At 41.1% G+C, this 24,397-nt stretch overlaps 1 protein-coding gene across 1 annotated transcript; it reads right to left on the bottom strand.

Moving 5' to 3' along the window:
- Positions 1 to 1,626: 1,626 nt before the first annotated feature.
- Positions 1,627 to 22,796, bottom strand: FBP2 (fructose-1,6-bisphosphatase 2). Its single transcript, XM_009580366.1, has 8 exons — positions 22,731 to 22,796; positions 22,006 to 22,244; positions 19,181 to 19,343; positions 18,166 to 18,258; positions 12,385 to 12,525; positions 11,035 to 11,172; positions 4,881 to 5,000; positions 1,627 to 1,871 (listed from the first exon to the last, which is right to left on the bottom strand). Exons 2-8 carry the CDS (start codon positions 22,176 to 22,178, stop codon positions 1,677 to 1,679), a joined length of 1,023 nt encoding a protein of 340 aa, XP_009578661.1. The 5' UTR covers positions 22,179 to 22,244; positions 22,731 to 22,796; the 3' UTR covers positions 1,627 to 1,676.
- Between the last annotated feature and the right edge of the window lie 1,601 nt (positions 22,797 to 24,397).

Below are 24,397 nucleotides of genomic sequence, written 5' to 3'. Positions count from 1 at the left end.
TCAATAAATTGGTGACATCAACAACTATTTGTGTTCTTATATGGAGATTGTGGGAAAGAAAGAGAGTGACTATATATGTATAAAATATATGTATTAACATATCTATATTTTTTTCTGCTTCTTCTTCATTCTCCAGGATTTAAGTGTTGCTTGTGTTTTGCTGTTGATAGCAGAGATTCAGGAAGCACATGACGAGGAACAGAATAAACAAGTCCACGCTGTACTTGCTGATCCTGCGCAGTTGACACTGTTAATAGCTTTAAAGACTGCCAGATAAAGACCTGCAGAAAGAGTGCTTTGATACCTGAAGCAGTACTGAAATCACATCCTCACCCCTGGGATAACAATACCTAAGGGTAAATACCTGTCCTGTATAATTTTCTGTCTGCCTTTATTCAGCCTGCCTCTTCTTTATGAATAATAGAACATAGTTGCAAGTTTAAAAATAACCATTGGAATTTCTTGGCAGGAGTATTTTTAACTCCTGTCTATGTCCTAATGTAATTCACAGAATGTTCATAATAAAGTCTTGTATCAGCATGGCTGGGGGCGTGGAGCAGGGGTGAAAATGAGCAGATGGGGCTGGAGTTCCTTTCGGCAGGACGGTTGCGAAAAGAAACGTCCATATAATGAGACAGGAGGGTTATAAAGGCATCAGGATGTCTAATATCTCAAGTGACCTAAACCCCAGTTTTCACACCCTTATCACTTAACATAATCACACATTTCTTTCAATTAGTGATTTTTGCTCTCATGGGTCAATGAATGCCTGCTAGTTTCAGAGCTGATTCCCGATATCCTCAGGTGCTGTCGAGTCTGAGACGTGGCACTAGGGCACCAACAGGACGGGTGTGCTGGAGGTGGCTAGCAACAGCAGCGTAGCATGTATGAAAGGGCAAGCTTCAACCTGGAATGAGAACCTTTCAAAGTAAAAGAAAATGGAGGTGTAACAATGGCTTTGTGGCAATAGTTCAACTTCTGTTGCAGAGGAAAATGGATAAATAGGAAATACACATGATTTGAGTGTCACATCCATAGCGATGGTTTATTGTAATCTGTGCCATTGAAGGTTATCTGTCTGTAAATAACACAAGGCATTTTCCTGTTCTTATGAGAACCAAAATATCCTGGCAACATTGCAGCCTTTTCATCTTTATTAATTACCCAAGACATATATAATTTGGAGCTTAAAAACACTGTTTCAGACAGCATGAGACTTTCGGTCTTCTCAGGGCTGACAAGGTAAAAGGCACCTGCAACAAAACCTCTGGCAGAAAATCCATATAATGGCATTGCAAATGTTGATGTAAAAATCCTGTCTCAAACAATGCCAACCATGTAATGTCAGATGTAAAGCTTCAGATCAAATGGGGGTACTGCACAATCCACTTCTTTTTGTGAATATTTTATAAAGTAAGTCGCTTTTGTTTAATGATCAGGCTTCTGTCTCTATGTTTGCACTGCATGAATCAGAGTTAAAGGATTTTTACATTTGTCTGCAGGGAGAAATGAAATTTTTGTTTTTCCCATCAGCCATTCTCACTATTTTTCTTGTTCTCATAAAGTGGGATTTTCACTGAGAGATGGATGCTAATTGCTAGAATCCACCATCTTGAAAGGTATGGCTTTTCCTGTAGACCGAAGACGGATGAGCAAGGTCTGATGTGGAAAAGCCTTTAGGTGCTCTTCTGGTGTTTCTGTACACAAGCGAGGTATTCCTGCACGTCATCTGGAGAACCGAGGATAAGAGGGACTCTCTGGTGAATACTCTCAGGTTTCACATCCAACACCGCCTCAGTCCCTGTAGTCGCTATCCCACCTGCCTGCTCAATGATGAAAGCCATAGGGTTGCACTCGTAGAGAAGTCGGAGCTAGAAAGAAAGAGGGAACACATGAAATTACACCAAAGGACTTACCAGAACCTAACACTCCTTTTGTGATTTTGGAAAATTTTGTACCAAACATCAATTGACCTAAGTAGCAATGTCTCTCTATCAGCCCCTCCTTGTTCCCTCTCCTCCTCTGACCTCCCTTCACACCTTCTGTTTTGAGGAAGAGTGTACTGACCCTGCATCCAAGCGTCACCACTATTGTTTCCAAGCTGACGTTCTGATGTGCAGCATCAGTGAAGCTGTATTTTGTCAAAAATGTCAAAAGTAGCTGTCGGGCCCACAGACATCAGCAAAACAGTTAAGCCAGCTAAGTTAACAGTACCGGGAAAGAAAAGCCAAAATCTCTTCTTGTGTACAGGCTTCATGTGTCATCTCTAAGCTTGGGTAATCACGTTGTGTTTGGTCAGGATATTTTGGAGTTTGAAACTTGATGCTCCCAGTTTCAAATTTCAGGATTTGATTGCAGCCTTCAGAAATGTGAATAGATATTAGTGGCCTGAAGTCATCCAGATAGTGACTCTGTTTTCAGAAGTAACTGCAGTAATTACTAAAAGCAAATTATGTATGTCAGTACATATTATGTTTAAAGGTTTTTCACATGTGCAAAAGAGAGAATGTTTTCTGGGAAAAAGGAAGCGTGACAGAATGCAACTGTCATATAGAGACAAAGAAAAGGGTTGAACACAGGACTTTACTTCCCATCATTCCTTTATCACGCTGTTTGTAATAAAATCATGATGCATCACAAACTTAAATAGCACATATTACCTTCATTCTTATTTTTAAAGCCCACTGAAGTGCTCTTCTGGTACAAGGACTTCATCTGACAGGCAACATAGGACCAAAAGCCTCTATTATTCTCCTTAGTGCATGGCTAACTTTTAGAAGATCATGAGCCAGAAAACAGCAGTGGTACCACTGTGGAACCACATGTTGAGTTTCTTGTTGCTTAACTCTGACTACATGGCTTAAGGAAGGCAGTTTTCCTTCAGGGAGTAGTGCAATTGCACTTAGGGACCTTTAGATGGGCTCTGTCTTCAGATAGGTTTAATATTTTTCACCTAGTAGAGAACTATAAGCCTTAAATTTATAAAAAATACTATTTAACATACCTGATTTGAAAAGAGGATCTATTTGTTGGTTGGTTCTGCACTGCTTATTTAGCATTTTGTTCTCATACTTTCTTTAACTTAAAGAAAGAGCTCTATATGCTAGGGCCTACATAGATATTATTTACATTTGCTCTAAAGCCTTTGGATCAATTCCAGTGACATTTGCTTCCTCTCTGCTCTCTATCCAAGTGCATAGGCTGTCTTTGAGGGGGATGTTGATCAGGGCACCTGCCACAAAGGCATTATCTCTCTAACAAGAAGAGGTTTATGTGAAAAGAACTGTATACACCTGCACTCTGAGAGGGAAAGAAGAAAACGTTTATTTGTAATGATAGTACGGTTTTGCTTCTTTCATTACTCTCTCTTACTATGGCAGTGCAAGCCAGATCAATCCAATAGTCAATGTAGGCTAACTCACGCAGAGATCTTGATATCTATAAAGTTATATAAATACTTTGTACATTTGGTTTTTTGTCCCGTTTCTCATCTTTTCTCTTCAACAACGAAGAGAAATCTTCAACAGATTTCAAAAAAAGAAGTTTAATTTGAAGAGGTCGGTCAGCAAACCCACTTCTCCCACACGCAGCAAATTCCTTTTTTGTCTCTTGCTCTGATACACAAACAGATCCACACTGTTTAATGGTTTTTTGTTTGGTTGGTTGGGGTTTTTTTCTGGAATGCTGTATCAAATATTTAATCAAATTTGCCTGGACAAACACGCAGACATTTTCTGTTGTGTATTCTGAAGAGAGTTCTTCTTCTGTTCTCCTCGTTTCCCAGACCACTTGGACCTGCTGTTATTATGATAAATACACGCTCACCAGGATGGAACCAGTAATCCTCTGCCCCTAGAGAACTGTAGACATCAAGGTGTTCTGATACCAGTGTGGGAGGTGGGGCAAGTAGTTTTATGAGGGCAAATTCCTGCACATACCAGCCAAGGATACAAAAACATTTAGATAGAATGTTTTAAGGTATTTGGTCAATTTATGGTATTGACCAGGAAAGAAGGTGGTCTTGGAGTCAGAACACCATGACCAATCTATTATGCATTGAGCCAATCATTTCCTGAGCATGACCTGCAGGTTACTAGTGGTCCACAGATCAGCTGTATAACCAAATCTCTTTTAAAACTTATTTGTTTAGATTATCACATTTGATAATGAGGGTATCTGATGCTGCAGGAGAAAAGTTGAAGTTGGCTATGGTCCATGGCCCAGCAGATTCAGGGAGTCACTGCATTGCATTGCACTGCATGAAGTCACGGTGTGTTTTGTACAGGTGTCCAAATGGGAAATCATCTTTTCCCAGAATACTGATCTTAGCATGCGTGAAACTCATCTTCCGCTGACAGAATCTTTCAGATCAGTTAGTAGAAGCCTGTGTTTGCAGGGCTGGTGATAGTAAGCTCAGTACCCTTTGGAAACAGTAGGTAGGCAAACTCGGTCGTCTAACATTGGACAAAACCCTGTCTGGAGTTCAGCATAAACCACCTGGACTCTAGTTGCCAATATAAAGGGCAGAGGTCTTCCGTAAGTCTGTGTTGTATCTGCCAGCTGTGCATAGGTATCTCAGCGGGTTTCTATGGTACTGAAATGTTTCTCTTTAGAAAAATGAATAAAGCCCTTGGTTGCAGTTAAAACCATTTGACTAGTTTGTAATATAAAAAGCACACAGGAAGATTTCTGGCCTAAACTGGCAATTGCCTAAATTTCTTGCCTAAATTTGTTTGCCGACCGTCATATCCATTAATAATTTTCTCCAGGGATGGAAAATTATTATCTGTTTATATATCTAAACTATTCCTTTACATCTCTGGGAAAACCAGAGGTATTAGGTTGACTAAGTTCACCAGAGAGTAAGTCAAATTATTCACCTTTCCTTTAGGACTCTTCTGATTAGCAGGATACATGAAGATCCCACCATACATCAATGTACGGTGAACATCAGCTACCATGGAGCCCACGTACCTGGCACCATACGGGGAACTGCCATCCTGAAAAACATAGAGTAAAGCATTATATCTACCATGCTAGAGAGCTGGTAGCATGGCAAAATGTAATTTTGTTATAAAACAGGAATCAAAGCTGCTTAAAGCAATGGCTGCTTATGTAAATGCCTAAACCAGCCTGAAGCTTAATTCTTTGGTAAGACGTAGTGATCACCTGTGGGGTTCTAAAATAAGCACTTTAAAGAGCTGCATTTGCAGTATGGAAATCAGGGTGCCTGTAATTCACATGCACATTTGGTACCAACCCCCAGCCTGTGAAAAAGCAAGGACTGCAAACAGTGAGTGAAAGCTTCTTCACGTGATCAGAACAAGGTACCATTTGACTGCTGATCCTTCACTGGTTCCTAAGCCAGGGTATGAGGAAGGATGTCACTTTTCACTACATGTCCAGATGGTTCCCACAGGACCCCAGCTTTTTCCTTCTAGCTTGTTTGTCAAGTTGTGGAATTGGTCATAGGATTCATTCTGCAGCTTAGTTTGGGAGATAACAATTTATTCATGGATGTAGTTTTCCTTGCTCTCAGCTTAGGAATTAATGTTGTTGAAGGAGAGGTTATTTTAGTAAGAGCAATCAGGGAAGTATTTATATCAGTCTCATGTTTGCTGGTCATAAAAATGGTAAGGTAGGTAATACAGAAGACAAGCAAGGTGTCTTGCACAAATAGAAGTTATATACACCAAATAAGCTCCACCTGAGAAAAGCGACGCGTCACCATACTTTTATGAAGGGGAGATACACAGTACAAATGTAAACTGAAGGAAAGCTTTTTGAAAGCTACTATGCAAAGAAGTCTGTTGGCCTTTTGATATCTCTCACTCTGTCTTCAATGAAGCAGAGGAGGAATTTTTGCCTCCCCAGAAAGTTACTAGAGACTGGAACTTCAGGTACATTTAATACACATACATATTTGTGTATGGCAATGCTGAAAGTTTGAAAAGACCTCTGCATGTTTCTTCTGTCTGGATCAGTTGTCTAATAAAAGATCTTAGTGCTTTCTACAAAGCTTGCCTTGTGCTGGTACTAAATCCAGAGAAATACATACAGAACTTGTTCAGCATTGCCGGCTCCAAGACTTTCAGACATCACAAGGTAGTCACCCTTCCCAGCAAAATCATGAGGTTAGCTGGGATAAAAAAATCCACAAGTGGGAGGAAAAAACACAGATAAAGAAAAATATAATTCTATTTTGAAATCACTTTTCCAAACTGTTCTATGCAACTGTGAAATTTTGATATTTACTCTCTCTTAAAATGGGAAGAGATCCTCATGAGATTACACAACATAATGCAACATAATGCTAGGAAGTTGAGTCCTAAGCTACTAAATATAATACTTGGATATTTGATACAGCTGGTAGTAAAATTGGAACAGAGAACTCTTCCAGCCTGGAAAAAAGTAATAGCCATTGTTCAACTCTACTTGTGCTGTTTTCCATGATTCTTTCTTCTTGTACACATCAGGAGAGCTATTGAAAATTCAGAGGAAAACAATACAAAGTGTGACAGACATGATGGATAAGACACAGCCTGGAGCTTTTACATTTAGTTTTCTTTAAACCTGGCCCTATTACTTCCAGACACAGCTGAACAATACTTTTAAGTATTTCATCCCTTATTTTTCATGGCTTACCCTCAAATAATTACATGTTTAGACTTCAAATGATAGCTTCTCCATCTCACAGCTGTTTGCACTTGTGACTTTGCAACCGAAAAAATCTGAGGTCAGAAAAAAACACCTTAAGAAGTGTTAAAGAGAGACCAAAGCAAGTTTGCAGTTTAAGAAAAGACTATTTTTAGTGAAAGATGTTATTACAGTCTAAAATTACCTTTAAAAATACAATCAAAGGAAGAGCTCTCTTTTATGTTTTCAGAAGGTGATGAAGCAGGTCTTAAGAAAAGGTTGTCAAACATTAAGAAAAGTCATAGTGTATTGATCATAAGCAGGCCCTGAAACAGACTGCTAAGGACTGCTTCTATGACATTATCAAATTAGGAGTCTGCAACCCACATGTATAAAATTTACTAACCATGAGCTGCACAGCTGAGCCACCTGTGAACAAATCATCAAATATGTTTTGGATGTGCTGGATTTCCTATTCGCGTGCAGGTCATTTGCACAATTTATGTGTACATGGGCAGTGTTATGTGAAGCTGAAGAGATGGCACTGACAATTTTATTTGCTTCTTACCCTGATAGAAATTCACCTGCTAGAAACACAGTGCTGAGACTGTGCTGAGAAAAAATACAGAAGAGAAATTCCTCCATTCTAGTACAGTTATCACTTGAACCACAGACTGAAATAAAATTTTCACTTCCCTTAGCGTCCAGCTACCTGCATGGGAGGAATAAATAGTCCTTTTAGTTACTAGAAATGTTACTTCTTGTTTCTCCAGTTTGGTCACTCATGCGTTTTTCTTACAGATGAGAAAGTTAATAGGTGTTGCATGCATGTTGGCATATTTCCCAGGTTTTCTTCTCAAACAAAATAATAGAGCATGAATGTTAGGGAAATTCATCCCAAGGTCTGAGTAATGCCAAGCTGTGTGTTTGTCCAGTGAGCACTTCACACTTGTTCGGCTGATGCTAATGAAAGAGTTGGAGAACCTTGATGTTCCCTTGGTCAGCGTCCATGGTATTTGAGTAAACTTGTGATTGCTCTTAGTTTCACCATTTCCACTGCTTTTCTTTGCTTAACTCAGAGGAACAAAATTGGCTTATGACAGATAGTCCTGTGATTTTTTTCTTCACAATGTGTTGGAAGTCACTTTCTCACTTCTTTATTCTACTGATTTCTGACAGCTATGTTCCTCCACAGCAGAACAAGACCATGTTTTTCTTGCACAACTATGATGACTAGGAGAGTGGGGGGAAAAAAGTCTTTTCTACAGACTGCAGCAGCCACACTCTGCATCCCTCCCTCCACATACAATTATGATGGCAAAAGCACAGTGTTTTTATTAGCTTTTGTATGTCACTCAGGCACAGCTGGACTGGCTGGCAAAAGAATGCTTCATGCTGAAATATGCTGTGGATTATAAGTTTTTGATGGCATTCTTAACTAGGCAGCCTCCGTTGCATGGTTCTCAATCAACAAGCTGTGATGAGACTCAACATCTCTTGTGGTGTAGGAAGCGAAGATAAAAATGGGTGGAATAGCAAAGCACAACAGTGCTCACAGCATGTTTCTGAGTTCTACCGTCAGCAAACCAGTGCCAGCTGGAGGCTAGGACCCTGCAAGCATTACTGGAGGAAAGGAATTAGGGTGAAATTCTTGCAGAAACAGTTCCTGGCCCAGCAGTGCCCATTATACAGTGCAGACTGCAGTAAACATGTTGCATTTCAGGCAGCCTTGCAAATAGCAGCTTGCTCTTCAAGCTGGTCAAGCAGCAGGAGATTTTGTGATGCTTAACAAAAAATTAGCTTTACTCCGGACTGTCATTCCAGAACAAATGTGTCTAGACAAATATTTCCCACTAAGACTCACATGACAATGGTAGGAGGTTTACAGCTGACCTGCAGAACAGCAGCACTTTTCCAGTGCTTTTAATTCAGAACTGATGCCTTAGGTGAATGGTGGTCCACAAGAAACTTTGAGGGCCACCATGGCTTTGTAGTCCAAACTGTCTGATCTCTTCTCCATATAAACAGTTGATTTGTAATGTTTGGTCACCAATGACCGTGATACAGAACATGGGACATGTTGTGGACAACATCCTACTTTGTTTGCCTGTTTTATTTTTAACTTTTCACTTTTCCATCGCAATGTTAGAGAGTCACCTGAACAGCATGTTGACGAAGAACCATAAGAAGGAGGAAATAGAGGTAGGATCAAAGGAAAAAAAGGGATAAGAAAATGACAGCTAGCTGAAATTAATGCCTAATCTCTTGGCTTCTAGTGGCCAGAAGGCCATAGGGGAAGAATAAGAAGGGATCCCCCATGCCCCACATGTCAATTCCCCTGCAAGTCACGGGCAGGGGGGATCCAGCAGATACCCCCCACTGCCCCTCTGCGTGCTGAAGAGAGGAAGACAAAGACCAAAGCTGTGCAATGCTCCACCTGAGTGCTGGAGGGAAGGTAGCTGGTAAGGCTTACAGATGATGCCAGGAAGCAGGCACTCTTTCATGCTATGGAAGAGTGGCAACACCTTCTCTCTCTTGTCCTCCCACAACACAAATATAACATTCTTTTTAAATCAAGGAACTGAGTTATGCTGTTTCCAAAACTCAGGTTCATAACAAGCTTTCAGATGGGCAGGGCACTTCCTTGTGCATTGTGGCCACTGGTGCCTTGGCCCTTCTCATGCAGACAAACCTAAGCTTCAGAGCAGGAAAGTGATGTGGTTGCTCAGCACCCTTGAGGAGGCTTCCCCTGCCCCAAATAACCCATGCACTACTGTGCTGCTTGCTTTAAAGTAACAAAAATACCTTCTGCCAGCTTCTGTTGCATTAGTGCAACAACACTTTCAATAGGTTTTCCTCAAATGAAGCACAGATTTGAGGTAAAATAATGTTTGCAATGAGGTTTTTCCTGTATGTCCTAATGATTTAGTGAATCACGTGATAAAGCTGTCCACACTGAGCCTGTGGTGAAATATTTCTGGTCTTTCCAGTGGGCTTGAAATCTCTTCAGTCTTTCTATAGTTGACTGAGGTTTATTATTTGCTTAAGAGTTTTACTTTAAACAACACCTGGGTGGTTTGCAAAAACACAAATTAATAAATCCTGTGTTAGTGCATTATACTGAATACATAGCTTGGCATAAGTGAGCAGAATGAGAAGCACAGATCTTCTCTTTCCCAGCTGGATTGGTTTTCAGGAAGTATGAAAGTTGTGGGCTTCTGCTTCTCTCACAACTGGATTGAAAGCAGACGTTGAAGTTTCAAAATAGCCTCAAATATTCAAAATTAATATATTTAAAATGCTGTGATGTGACACCCTCTGTAGCGACAATCTGGGTAATATGGAAAAGAGGTTTTGATAAGAGGTCAGCATTGCAGCTATATCCAATGCAGTAAATTCAGATTTTCAGCTCAGAAGGAGCTTCTCACAGAATTATGGTTTAAACGCTTACTTATTACATTTCTCTTGTACAGCACCCTGAAGTTCTCTACTGGATACATTGATTTTTACATGAGCCCTGTATAAGTATTCTCAAGTAATAGCTTAAAAAAAAAATCCTGTAGCTTTTTTTTAACAAGAAGAGCATTAAAACCAGTTTCCTGGCCAAATACAGTCCTGAGCTGTTACGTGTCACCATATTTCATTATGACTTACTGGCCACATTGCTACACTTTCTAGGGAGCTTCCAGCTTCCCACATTGAGAGCTTGTGTTGTGTCCTCCTAGCATTGACTAGAGGCCATACAGAGCTGTATGTCCCCATGAGGAAATTCATCATATATGGGACGTTCTCAGCTTTATCTCTCTCAGGGATACAGTATAACCCTCTTAACAACAGAATATAGTGAAACTGTGCTTCACGCCCTTTTTTTTTTCAACCTGTGGGTTGGTTTGCGCTCCATATGATGCAAGTAGATAATGCGAGAGTGATACTGCATTTCTCAGATTCAAGCATGTACAGGAAGGGGAAGATCATGCCACCCCGATCCCTGCAAGCACCTTCCGGGCAGTACATGGAATCTAGCCCCAAATGCCCGGCTGCACATATGAGTGAGCTGCAAATTCAGATAAGCTAGAAAACAAGGGTACCCCCACATTTTGCTGGCACAGTTTCAAAGCTTTGTTGAAAAAGCTTTGGTTCTTCATGTACAGCGCATTTTCCTCCACACAGTGACGACAAGCAATGAATTTACTTACCGAAGTCTAAGTTATAAAAGATGTCAGGGCACCAGAAACCAACACATCAGATACATACCCAAAATGGACCTGATGGCATGAAAGGGTTACAGGGGGCTGAACTCAACAAGGCCTTCAAATCTTTTCCCATTGGCCAGAGCTGCATGGAAGGCAGTGCTTGCCAGCAGACAGTACATTGTGTACAGTGCTAATATTTTCTTACCTCAGGGAATTTCTTCTTTTGTAAGTATTCTGTCATTGCAGGATCAAAATACTTTGCATAACCTTCATTGAGACTGTATACCTTCCCTTTCTTCTTGATTTTAACATCTCTGTCCACCAAAATAAATTCACCAAGACCCTACAGAAGAACAGGATAGACCAGCTATTAGCAAGCAGCAGAACATTTTGTTGACTTACTGTAACTGTTGTCACACTAGAGATGGCAGAAACACTAGCACAGCTTGGTCCTTTCAACACCGGTCTTGTGTATAACTTCACAGTATTTCGAACGAGTAGAAAGCACAGAATCTGTGTTAAGTTCATGAAAACTTGCCACATTGATAGTATAAACAAAAAGCAATTCGACTATAATAGTTAGCATATCAAATGAGCATGAATCAGCCCTGAAAGCAGGTGGATTGTGGATCTCTGTCCACAAATCATAAGGTTACAAATAGAGAAATTACATTTCCTTCTGATTTTTGAACTCTTCTTGCCTGTCTTGTCCGAATATCTTAAAGTTAATGTGGTCAGCTACCCCCAGGTGTTGCTGTCTGCAATTTGAGTGCAACTTCCACCTTGTCTTCCTCTGTCTCTAACCAGACCAGGTCAGCTCCCATTTCTTCCCTCTTGGAATGAGCCTATTTATAAAGGTTAAAAGGAGTTTTGATAATAATGCATCCTTTTATCAAAAAGAACTCCTATGTCATTGCCCACATCTAATGCTGGTTTCTCAAATGAGAGCTCTCTTTCCTGTATTCCTCCAGTAACACTTGTTGGGCACCTGGGCTGGTCACCAAGGGGTGACACTCGTCCGATTGTATGGGTGTGGTTGTGCTTTTGCAAATTATTGGGTATGCAACTTAGAGGATTTAGCCATAAAACTAAATTGCACTCAGGAAATCAGTCATCACTCTGCGTGAACTGTATCAACAATGCTTCTTGCTCCAGACTAAACACTGAACATGCTGAGGTTCTTCTGCAGACAGAAAAAGCAAGAACAAGAAAAAAGCAGGAGTCCTTTAAGAGGAGGCAAAGACACTGTTCAGAGTAAATTTTCTTAAGTGTTTGTGCAAACCTGCAGTCTGGTTTGACTGAGCAGGGTTTCAAATGCTATTTAACTTAGACTTTCTTCCACTGAGTAGGAAAAACAAACAGACGTATTACAACCAACATACTCATGTATTATTAAATACTTGTAAGGTGGAGGTGGGATGCTCTAGGACGTGGATGTTAAAAATAATCACGTAGATTGCCTAGATTACAGAGACAAGGAGTAACAAAAATGAATAAACCTGAGCACGGAAAGCTCTAAAAGATAGTGGCAATGGGGTTAACACCATGACTGTACCGGATCGAGCATGAAGCAGTCCACTCCTTGCCCTGTGGAGAGGGCAACCAGTGTAGCACTGCCGTACAAGGCATAGCCTGCAGCAACAATATTGCGTCCGGGCTGCAAAGCATCTTTTTCAGAGGGCTCGTCGTCTGTTTCCTGAGGAAAAATTACCATCAGACTGAAGGTTAAATTCTTATAAGGAACAATAAAAACAACACTTCAATAATAATGTGGAACAGATTTCTTTTTTGTGTCTATGCAGGCCTTTGAAACAACCAAAATAGAGATTGTTCCCATTAGTTCAGGGCAAGTTTGGTACAAGTACACATGCGTGCTGGGACAGGACATTGAGAGTTTGTTATTTTATACGTCATGCAATCAATATGATACCTGCAACAGAGCTGATACCTTAGCATTACAGCCCAGTCTATTAATTCAAGATCATCAGAAATCTGAGACAGAACAGGGGTACTAATTTTCTGTAAATGTAAACATAAGCTATCATACTGACACCCCTCAGAGGAATAACTGTGAGGTGAATGCAGTAACTAACATTACAGATAAATTGCTTCCAGTAATGCAGAATTGAAGGGTAGATGGTGCAACACGATGGAACCAAGATTGCGCATTGGTCTCTGCTGGTGAAGAGATGGGTAACTGAAGTGATATAAATGTTCATATTATATATAAAATAACAAATGCATTTGCGTATGTAACGTGTGTTTGTGTGCAGGTATGCATATATAACTCTACATAGAACATTCACGTGGCATTTTACTTCAGGCTTTTAATCAAGTTCTGACACTCGTATTTTGATTTGGCACGTTGGTTATCACTGAACAACAACAGCCCAAGCAGACCTGGTGCAAATATTTCCAGCCAGCTCTGGGGATGTGCCTCAGCCAGGGCTTACAAGAGTTTGACTGGTAGGGTAAGAAAGCAGAGCGGCCAAGAGCACTTGGGAAGGCTGGCTCCAGCCTTCACCTTCTAGGACAACAAAATGGGTAGGGAATGCTTGATATTAATGTTTCTTTAAAAGCTTGTCGATTGTGGTGGGTCTTCTGTGGATGTTTTGGTGGTGGTTGACAAGGAATTAAAATGAGAACCCCCTCAGATCCTTTCTTCAGGCCCTGGTTTAGCATTTTATTGTTCCAGACTCAGACAATTTCTCAGTGATTACATGGGCTTAATTAGATTGATTAGCAGCTAAATAGAAATAGCAGGTCTAGCCCAAAATATCTGGTTAAAAAAAAAAAATTCTTTAAAAAATCAAGAATGCCTTCCACAGACTTTTTCCAAAGGAAAACATCCCTCCTCCAACAAACGGAGAAATTCTCTGTTCCCTGTGGCATGGAGCTCTCAGGATGCCCATCAGGGTCCTAGCAAGGTGGAAGTCTAAGGGTAACCTGGGGATCCTGTTCATCATTGTATGCCAACATCTAGAGGAAAACTGAGATGTGGGACACCAAAACTACATTTTTCATGGCATATGAAAATAGTAATTCCACATCAAAATGTTTTAAATTTCAGCTAAAAGATTTTGTTACTTTTGTTGTGTTCGCTTACAGTTTTTAGCTGTATCTTGCTGAAAACTTTTTATTATTATTATTATTTTGCCAAGTTCTTCTGTGGAAAAAAATCCAGTTGCCAACCAGCTCTTCATGGGAGCTGAAATATAGCATGTACAAATACATCTGGTGTGCAGTCCCTTGGAATTCCTCTATGTCAAGCTGCTTATTCATAGAGGTTATAATGCACATTATAATGCACATAATGAAGGAAGACTAGTTAAAACCCCTGTTTGTATATTCCAGAGCTTTGAATACTGACTATTAGTGGCTAATCTTTTGCTAAACAATCTTTTACAGAACCAACTATTATACCCTACATAGCATCTTCTCTTTCAAAAAGATATCCCCATGGCACATACATCTCAACATCAAAAGCAATGGTTGTCTATAGCAGACTAATTATTTGCAACGTTAAATGCAGAATTAAACATACATTTACACCACTGGTTGCAAACACATTATGATTCTCCTAGCTTTTTGTATGCTTTCCTCATTAAATAAAAATTAACTTTCTATAAATAAAGATGTTTGTTTATAAAACATTGTGTATATACAGTATACGTAGCTACTGGTGAGATACAATTTAAAATATATTTTCTGAGATGAGCTTTTCAGTCCTCTCTCTTAAATGCATTTTCTATGTTTATATGGCTGAGAAACCACATATTTGTTGACTATTCTGAAAAAACAGAGGAACTCCTCCCTCGGGAGATGGACAGTTGGGCAGAATTCACTTGTTTTTCCACCCTTATTCCCAACTGTGTTTCCAAGAGTCAGCTTCCAAAAGGAAGGAAAAAAGCTCGGTCTTAAACAAACATTTTGCAGAGCTTGTCAGAATGTAAAAAAGCTGGAGATCAGCTGATATTTCATTGTTAGGACTGCAGGAGTTTTGTCCTGCCAAGTACCATGTACTGTGAAACAAATTAGGGAATTAAGTTGGCCAGTAGATTCTCATAGCTGCTGAATATTTTCACTTTTTTCTGGTGCACAGATGGATTTCCTTTCTATTATACTTTGACTATGAGATAGCGGTAGTGAAATCTCTTTAGAGGTCTTTGTGCAAAGCACTGAAATAGGCAGATGGACTGCAGAGAAGCTCTGACAAGCATTGTGACAGAGTGACAGAGTCACTTTGGCTCGTTGTTGGTGTGAAACAGATGAAACAAGGTCCACAGAGTCTGGCTATAGGGGTACCCTCAGGTGATATCTGAGTCTGAAAATTTTTGCATGTATGATTTGCCCACATCACATGAAGAAGTTCTCATCAGTGCTGGGAGCAGCTCTGGAAGGACTTGGTTTCCAGGTCTCCGTTTGTATCACATGTTTCATGAGTATCCTTTGCGTTTGCCCTGAATTCTTACACCTTCTCTGTGCAGGACCACATGGAGGGGAGGACGCTGTCCTCATGACAACGAAGGGGGGGGGAATAAAATACATCTGAGGCACTGGTTTTCATTAAAACCAGAATGAAACAAAGCAGCAGAGTTTCATAGCGTGTATGTGGAATATGAATTGAGAGTTGTAGATTCAGCTCAGTGGCATGAAAAACTGGGAAGAATCCAAACAAAACAAACTTACTGTCACCACATCCTGACACTCCAGCAGCTGAGAGCCCCTCAGCAGCAGTGACTGTCAAGGTCCTATCCTTTGCTCCAGCTTCTGCTGATTCAGCAAGGCTCCTGCCTTAGCCCCACTTTTCTGATGTTTCTGGTCTTTTTAACAATACTACCCATGCTTCAGAAAGTAGAAGCCAGGCGGAAAACTAAATAAACCTAAGATGGCATTTATTTCCCAGTGGTTTTCTCTAAGAAACTGATGCAGTGCTTCTCTGGCAGGAGGCAATGGTACCTGTCACCGTGATGGTGGCTCTGGATTGGGAGCAGCCAGAGAACCATTTTCAGGTTTGAAATGTATTGGCCAAGTCTGGCCTTTGTAGAAAAATGCTTATTATCTTTTTTTCCTAATATGAGGCAAGTATTTCAGTTCTGGAGGGTGTGCCTTTGGAAATGAAGTTAAGGTGCTGACACGGTGAGAAAACGAGTCATGCAATCATCTGAGAACTGGAAGGTACCAAATATCAGACAGGTGCTAAGGGTCATCCTTTGGAATTACAATTGTTCTAGCTTTTCCAAAATTATGTTCATGAACCTTAAATGGCTTGAACTTATATTTTATTTCTTAAGTGATTACACTAGGGTAAACATCTCACTTTTATTCCTTTCACACTACCCTTCGGTAACAATCAATAAAGCACTTACTATTATTTCATTATTTCAAATGGTTTGAAGTTAATAGTGTTTGAAGTTAATAGTGTTGCTATGAAACTGTCTTGTCTGAGAGGAAGGTGCATTAATTAACATGTACTTTGGAATTAACATTTTAATGGCAAGAATTATGCAAGTGAAAGTCTGTAAATTCAACATTGTTTGTAACTTTCCAGGGAAAATTGATAAATTTTTCCTGTAATTGACAAACCATGCTTCTTCCTAGCAGCAGGGTTTCCATTTGGATATGAAGCACTTGTACAAAGCAATGTAATCTTCTTTTTATGAAGCGCTGAAGGGTATCCACCCACATGAAAACAAGTAATTTAGAAACAGTATTTACAACAAATATCTTTATATGTATTAGAACAACAACTATGGAAGGATCAGAAAATGAATTGAAAACCTGAGCATTTGGGAACAACATGAGTTCTTTGGGAAAATCTTTCTATTCTGAAGCAGAATCCTAGGGAAAACTGGGCAGTCCACAGTCTTTACACACATTAACAGGTGAGTTAAAGATGGTAGAGAAATCTAATCTGTATTTCAACCTGCTAAGCTCTATTAATCACACTGAGCACTTGCCTTTATAGTTACACAGAGTAGCCTAACACAACACTTCTAAACAGAAAGCTAGTGTTTAGTATTTGTAAGGTGGTGCTTACCACCTTTCAAGAATAGCGGGCAACAGAGCTATTGCCTACTGTAAATGTTGGGAGGTGCTGTAGTCTTCTAGGCTATCCTTAGAGAGATAAATGAAAAGGGTGGGGGCCCCTTTGCTTACCATGAGGGCACGTGACTTGGATTGCATCTGTACAGCTAAGCTCTCTTCCCTGCAAAAGGCAAGGTAATAGATGGTACTGGAGGTATACTGGGATGCTCCTTCCACAAGCCATACCCAGGCATCATTTCAGTGTTGCCTGGCCTGGGCTGCTGTGATGGGGGTTCGCACTAACGATGAACAGTGTGGACAGCCATATGCCAGCATTTGGCTTGTGCCATGATCCTGCTGAGATTGTGCCATAACTATTTGGTTTACTAGTACATGCATATTCTCAACAGTGATGATCAGTGTATCGCCTACCAGAAATGTAAAAAATGAGGACTAGCCAGTTGAAAATTATGAGTTAAAAGATGAGAGCAGACTTTAAAAACATATCTTCATATGTTTGAAGTGTAGCATCTGAATCTGCAAAGTCTCCTGTGCAGTCACAAGTGCTGTAAATGTTACTTCACAATAGTGATGGCTGAGGGTCTCCCATAGTCATATGACTGTAAGCTCAGGCTTTAGGAAAAACACCAACTGCTGGCAGATTAGCAATCCAATCACAAGACTCGGCATGACTCTAACTATTAATGGTTGTTAATTGCTGCGCAGTTGCTGTTCTGTGCAGCCCCATGGGAGTAGACATGCTGGCAGGGCCCGGGTGGTTGTAGGTGACTCTTTCTTTCAGCCTCAGGTGGCCTCCACCGTCAGCATGCTTATAAACCCCCATCCGTAACAGGCATAGCAACTCGCACCGGGAGGCCACCACTCTGCTAACTGTGACACAGTCCAGGCAGCGACCATCAGCCCTCCCCAGCCAGTATCCGGGAAGACGAATACTGCGATTCTTAGGCACTGCGACACCCCTCAGCCCTCCTGCAACAAGTAAAGCATTACTGAAGGAGCTAACCAGGTGCCTGATGGCGAGAGGGTTTTATTTAAAAGCCTGCGTGTCTGGAGGAGGGAAGTGCTGCCACTTAACAATTTCGTGGGACTGAGTGTCCCCTTCCTGGGAATTCGGCAGCATTTTAGCACACGTGAATCTCAAGTGTTACCTCTTCTTCTCTTTCTAAGGCTCTGTTGATCCCAAAGACACTTAAAGCACCTGGGAAAGAAACTAAGCAAGTTGATATACCCAAGACATTTTGCTTTCACCAAGTGAATCATGCCAGGTGTGCTTCATTCATGCTCTTACCTTTTTGTAGATAGCAAATATTGTTCCTATCGGTGCCAAGCAGTCTATATTGGATGAGCCATCAAGGGGGTCGAAGCACACCACATATTTACCCTAAAACAGAATTGGCAAGGGAAGCGTTAAATGATATGTAGTCTTGCACTATTGTTTCCTTTTGCCTGACAAAACTCATGTTTTTATGACTGCATTTAACCTTCCAAGCGCGGCCTGACACAGCTTGTCAGGGAAGGCTGCATTGTTGACCCAGCTGGCCCTGCAGCGCAACGCTCACTCCCTGTAGGGCCTGCCAGAGAAATAGGAGAGGGCACGTTTCTGCTCCGACAGCACAAAATCCTATGATAGAAAGGAGCAGTCCTCTGCTGCCAAGCAACAAAAGAAATCGCTTGAAAGCAAACGGAGTGACTCATTCTGGAAGTGAGCACTTTCCTCGAGTAAATATGTTTTGTTTTGTTACGTTTTGTTCTGAATTAAAGGATTTGCCTGTGATGTGAGGTTTGAGGGTAAGAAGGCAGAAAGAAAACATCTTGGGGAAGGGTTGCTTACATCAGCGTGAGCAGTATCTTGCTGCAATAGGATCCCCTCCTGGGGGAAGCCTGCTGAAGCAGTCAGGTGTTTCCTCTGGACGTGTAATGTAAAACCCAGTTCTGCCAGCCTCTCATCTCATTTTATCTTGCCTAAATATTAGCGTAATCCAAAACCGTTACACCGGCGGTTAGGGAATGTAATAGTACACTTACACTTGGGATCTGGGATGTGTTAACAAACTCCAAAATAATTGTTCTCCCCCCTTCACAATACTTCAGTAACAATTTTACCCTCCACAGCTCCGTTAGCTGTTGAAACCATGCCATCCACCACAGTTATTAATCAAAACAATGCAGTAATGGTGCAAATTTTCTGGATTCCCCCGGGAAGGGTTGGTTTTGGGGCGAGGCCCAGGTTTCATGTTTGAAACAAGAGTGCCACCTGCTGCTGCCAGAGCCGATAACCCCCTGATGGCAGGAGCTGCACAGACCCGCTTGTCTTTCGGGGTGACGACGGCCTCCTTGTTCTCCTCCGTGACCAGGACGCAGGTGCTGTAGGAGGACTGGAGCATATTAATCACCAGGGAGTTGGATAATACGTCCAGTTTCTTCACTTCGTCACCGGTTACGTTCACAGTGCCAGCTATACCAAACCTACAGAAAAGTAAGAATATCAAGAAACCTGAGGGAGGCTAACATTACAGGTTTTTAGGAAAAAAACAAGTCAGGGTGGCTCCTTCCTCTCGTTTTGCCACACTTCTAACCTTTGGATTAAACTGGTAAGGTGGATTAGTAGACGGTTGATTCTGCTAGAAAACAAAAGAGAGAATGGGTGCATGAGAAAGAGAAAGGGCGATGGTATCATTTTGGGGCTTTACCTGGGTCTTTTTGCTCCTGCTTGGATGTTCTCCAGGCCAGGAGCAGAGCCCACAGCCAGGTCAGTGGGTGCCAGGCTTCCCTAGCAGCCCCACGAAGCAGCTGGCAGCAGCTTTGAGGAAGGAGAAGGGGCAGTCAGCATCTGCGTTATTTTCTGCTGCTGCCTGCTCAGAGCTCCATGATGGTCCTTTAACACACGCCCAATCAGTCCCCAGCCACCCCAAAATCAGAAGCTTTAAAGACACCCCCAGATAATTGCCCATGCTGAACTGTATCTCAGGATCAAGGTCTGTTTTATTCAGTGATCCTCAGCTGAGTTAGGATGATGCTTCCGTTCCCTATCCTGATTTTAGCAATATACTAATGATGTAGTATATAGTAGTATACATATTTCTGAGATTTTCACTTGAGGAAGCACTGTTTAGACTAATATGCGTGGTCTGGACATCTTAGAAGTATAAGGAATCATACAGGGAATAGATAGGGCATTTTTATTCAATATGGAAAAAAAAAAAAGGAAGCGGAAAAGGGCAACTAATTAGTCCCTAGGATGTTGGTCAGCAGCAGGCCTTGGTTGGGAGCAGGGTAGATTTTTTGTCTTTCTCAAAGCTCAAAGCTGTATTAGCTTTTCAGAAGTATTGAGTGTTTTGGGCACTCTATTTTGGAGTGACAAGTTTGAGATACTGGAAAGGACCGTGATTTTTCAGGGAGTGTTAAGCACCTATTCCCCGGTTAGTGTGTTTTCAGGCCCATTCCTAGCTCAAGTCTATAGCTTGGAAAAAGTCCTCCTTTACTTGTGAATGGCAAATTTGTCAAAAATTCATGCTGAGCTTTTTAACATTAAAGAAGTCATTTCACAGTCTCCTATTTGGAAGGGCTAGAAAAATCAGAGCTCTGTAACTTCACAAATGCAGATGCATGCAAGCCAGTCACCATGGTTGAAAGTTTGCCATGGGAATTTCTGAAATTTCATGATTAGTTGCAGTAATTTGAATGGTGCAAGTTACTCATTTGTGTGTTTGGATACTTTAGATATTTCTGGTTCACCACCTGAAACTTTTGTTTATAGAAAGAGACATTTGCTTCTTAACGTGATGGATGTTTTCCTTCTGAAGGGAAGATTCATCTAGCACAGTAGCTGTGTGTCCTGTAGTCTGGGTGGCTATTCCACCCCTAGTCTGTCAAATAGAGGTTCTCCCCACTTGTTAAATACTTCAGAGGCTGCATATTGAAGATAAAAATGAAATAAAAGCAACTGTTCCTCTAAGTCAGGGAGGCAAAACAGCTCAGCCTCACCTATTAAGTACAAAGTACAGTTTAACAGTTAGGGCATGGGAGCCTGATGCTATTGTTAACTTTGACTACATCTCATGTCCTCTCTACATATTATGGTCCATGCCTGTAAAGTGAGGGTGATAGTACTGAGACACTGAATTAATGATTTGCAAAGATCATTGAGGGATGCAATAGTCAACAGAAGCACAAAAAAACATTTTGCTGTTTTCACGGGGAAAAAAAAAAAAGAATTACAAATGTTGTCTTTCTTATACAAATATATTCCCTGTCTTTTTTATGCATGTGTGCATATGTACATACACAGGCATAGACAGAAACACATATTTCAATACATAACAAAACCTGTATATTTTAAATGCATAATTTTATTAGGACGCTCCAGCTCTCTGAACTGCTTCAGATAGATCACCATTAAAGGAACGACACTGATATCCATTTCACCTGGCTGTACAAGGAACAGCTCGGTTCATTCCAGGCTTTGCTAAGGCAACTCTTTATTCCGTTTGCTGAATCACTAGATGCCAAATTGTTATGTTTGGGTTTCATATAGGGCATTTTAAGACTGCCCACCTGTAACCCTGATACTACTTGAGGAAGGAAGGGGAAATGCACTCATGCATGGCAGCATATGGCCTTTCTCGCAGGGCTGTTGCTTTAGACCATTACTTATACTGCAGTCAGGCAGAACATCAGCTTCCCAGGATAAGCTAAGCCCTGATTTGCACAGCTCAGCACCAGACTTGGATGTTAGCAGAAAATACCACGGTATGATATTCTGCACTGACAATATCATGGCATGATATTCTTCAAATTGACAGTAGATTTTAAAACAGATCAATATCAACATTCACAAGGGATAACGAGATGCGCAGTGCATTAAAGTTCTGGATTACATTTTTAGAGTAAAATATTACAGAACAGCAGTTAGTCTAAATATCTATCTCACGCCCAGTATTAAAATGCTCCAGAAAGAAAGATCTCCCGCTTCCCACTCTTGATAATCCAGGCTCTGACCTCATGCCTACTCAGCTTAAAAAAGACCCTTCCAACGTATTTATGAATCCCTGCCCTCTCCCCAGCCTTGCTGCAGAAGCAGCTGTCTCTCTACCTCCTCTTCCTCCCCGTGCCGCTAGGTAGGACTCACATGTGGGCAAGGCCTGCCTTTCTGACTGCAGAGGAAATGGCCTTTATGGCTGTCAGCATGGAGTTGAGCAGCTGTGTCAGCTCCCCTGTTGCTCCTTTAACGCGGCGTCCCTTCTCCATAACGAATCGCGTGAGCGTCAGCATATCCGTTTCGAAGGGGCTTTTGTCAGACATTTTTGCTGGGTACCAGAGTTGCTATCTTCTCGGCTGGACGAGACACTTTCTTGCTGCGTCGAGATCCTGGGTAGCTGTTTTATTTTGAGGCAAAGCTGTTGGCCGTGTTGCTGGTCAGAGTTTATTAAAATGTTTCTGAGACCATGTGATTGAGAGCTCAGAATAACCGCACCCCAGGCTGGCTCCACGGCTCCTCCGGGATGCAAGAATGGAGCCTGAGATGGGACTACAGCTGAGCAACCACTGCTCGACTGCCCTCTGCACACACTGAAATTAGAAATGTGCACATCTAGTAACATATTCTAATTGTGCGTTAGACTGGTTATAATGCAAAACTCTCACTGGCTGCTTTTAGCTGGAAGCTGCTTTCCTGTAGGTGCCACTTAGCAATGAGCTCAGCATAGCAAGGCAGAGCGCACAATTTGCAAGGTGCCAGAAATGAAGGCATAGGGCATCAGTAACCACGCGTACCATATTGCCCTGTGGCAGAGCACCCACCGTGCTCCGACTCCGCACGGTGAAGTTCCCTTCCCATATCGCCTTAATCCCTGCTTGCTCATCCCCTTTTGGCCTCCTCCATTGAGGAGGGTTTTGAAGGTGTATAGCATATGCCAGGGGAATCAATAGGAGGTGCAGGGTGCATCTAGACATGCATTTATTACAGATATTTTACGTTGCTCATTGGTCTACTGCAATCTCATTTTAATGACTTCATTCCTAGTCTGGGCTATTTGTAATATTATAGGACTTGCATGAATGAGAAGTACTGGTGAAATGTGGCTTGATTGGTTACAAAGTAATTATGTCTTCAATAATTTACAAATGACACTTATCTGATTTAAGCATGTCTGTGTCGTAACTCACAAAATGAAATTTTACGTTGGCTTTGTTGTTGTAGTGCAACATGTAAATATAGGTATGTCCAAGCGTGCAATTATACTACCAGTAATTCCTTACAAGCAACATACTTGGATCACATGATGCTAATGTGAAGGTAGACAGAAATGTCAGTGAACTAGGTACATGCTATATCTGGAACATTGGAATTACAGATTTTAATTACAGCACTATCTTCCTGCTCAGCTAAGGCAGTAAGAACAATCATATGTTGTAGCCTTCATTGTACTTATCAGCAGCACCCTTATTTTTAGGCAGATCTGGAAAGCCCCCAAGCAAAACAAGAAAATCTGGAGTTAAAGAAGAAAAGTTTCATTGAGTTTCATTGTTATCATTCATTTAACCCAAATTACTGCACTAAAATCATGCCAGGAAGACAGAAACAAAATTCAGTAACAAAACATATACCTAACTTTTTGTTAAGAGGAACTGCAGCTGTAGGCAAAGAGTTTTCATTTCCCTTTGCATTCCTTTTTTAATCTTTAGCATTTCTTTGGATTTTCTTAAAAGCGTCTCTTCACTTATGAACAATAATTACCTGGAGAGTTGTAGAGGGATTTGAATGCTAAGGTTTTCTACTTTGAAACCAGCGTCAAGCAAAGGTCTCAGAGACTGGCAGTAGAGAACACTAGCAACAAATAGAAAGACACAGTTCAGTGCTGCTTGCATACTGTGTGCTTAGCTTTGGGGATGTTTTTCAAGTCTCATTCTAAGGAGGAGGAAGGACTGGCGAGCAGAGCTCCTCAGGTGGAACAACAGGCAGATTTTGCACTACGTCCTCTAAGGCAATGGTGGAAGAAGAAAGTGATCTTGAAGATTTCTTTTTCTCTTTTCTGACACTGTGATCTAGTTAAAAGTATACAATACCATTCGCATCACGGGACGAATATTCCAGAGCACTTTTTGCCAGTTTAGGAGACTTTCTTTCTTTGAACAGACTTTGTACAAAACCAACATATAACATATTTAGGGAGCTCTGGGATTAATTGCACATGGTGCTATTAATAAAAGAAGGGGACAGGTTTCACATTATATATACAAATGGATCTGCTGGCTTAAAGTACAGCGATTACTTTCTGCACATTATTTCATCATCATGGCAGGTTGTCAGCCTGACCAGTACTAAAATGCTTTTAATGCAAAATCTCTCTAATGTGTAACTAGAATACCATCGGGATACCCAAATAATTTAGCAAATAAGAAATGGGGTGGGGGCTGGCCTATGGCTTCTAACATTTGTCAAAACATCACGTGTAGATCTACTTTACTGTTGATTCCAAGTGATCTTTTACACTGGTCAAAAAGACAAAGTTCAGATCATC

The sequence above is a fragment of the Fulmarus glacialis genome, unplaced genomic scaffold, assembly GCF_000690835.1.
Source record: "Fulmarus glacialis isolate BGI_N327 unplaced genomic scaffold, ASM69083v1 scaffold38076, whole genome shotgun sequence".
In the NCBI taxonomy this organism is placed as follows: domain Eukaryota; kingdom Metazoa; phylum Chordata; class Aves; order Procellariiformes; family Procellariidae; genus Fulmarus; species Fulmarus glacialis.
The sequence above is the reverse complement of the archived record's forward strand: the minus strand, read 5'-3'. Positions and strand labels throughout refer to the sequence as shown.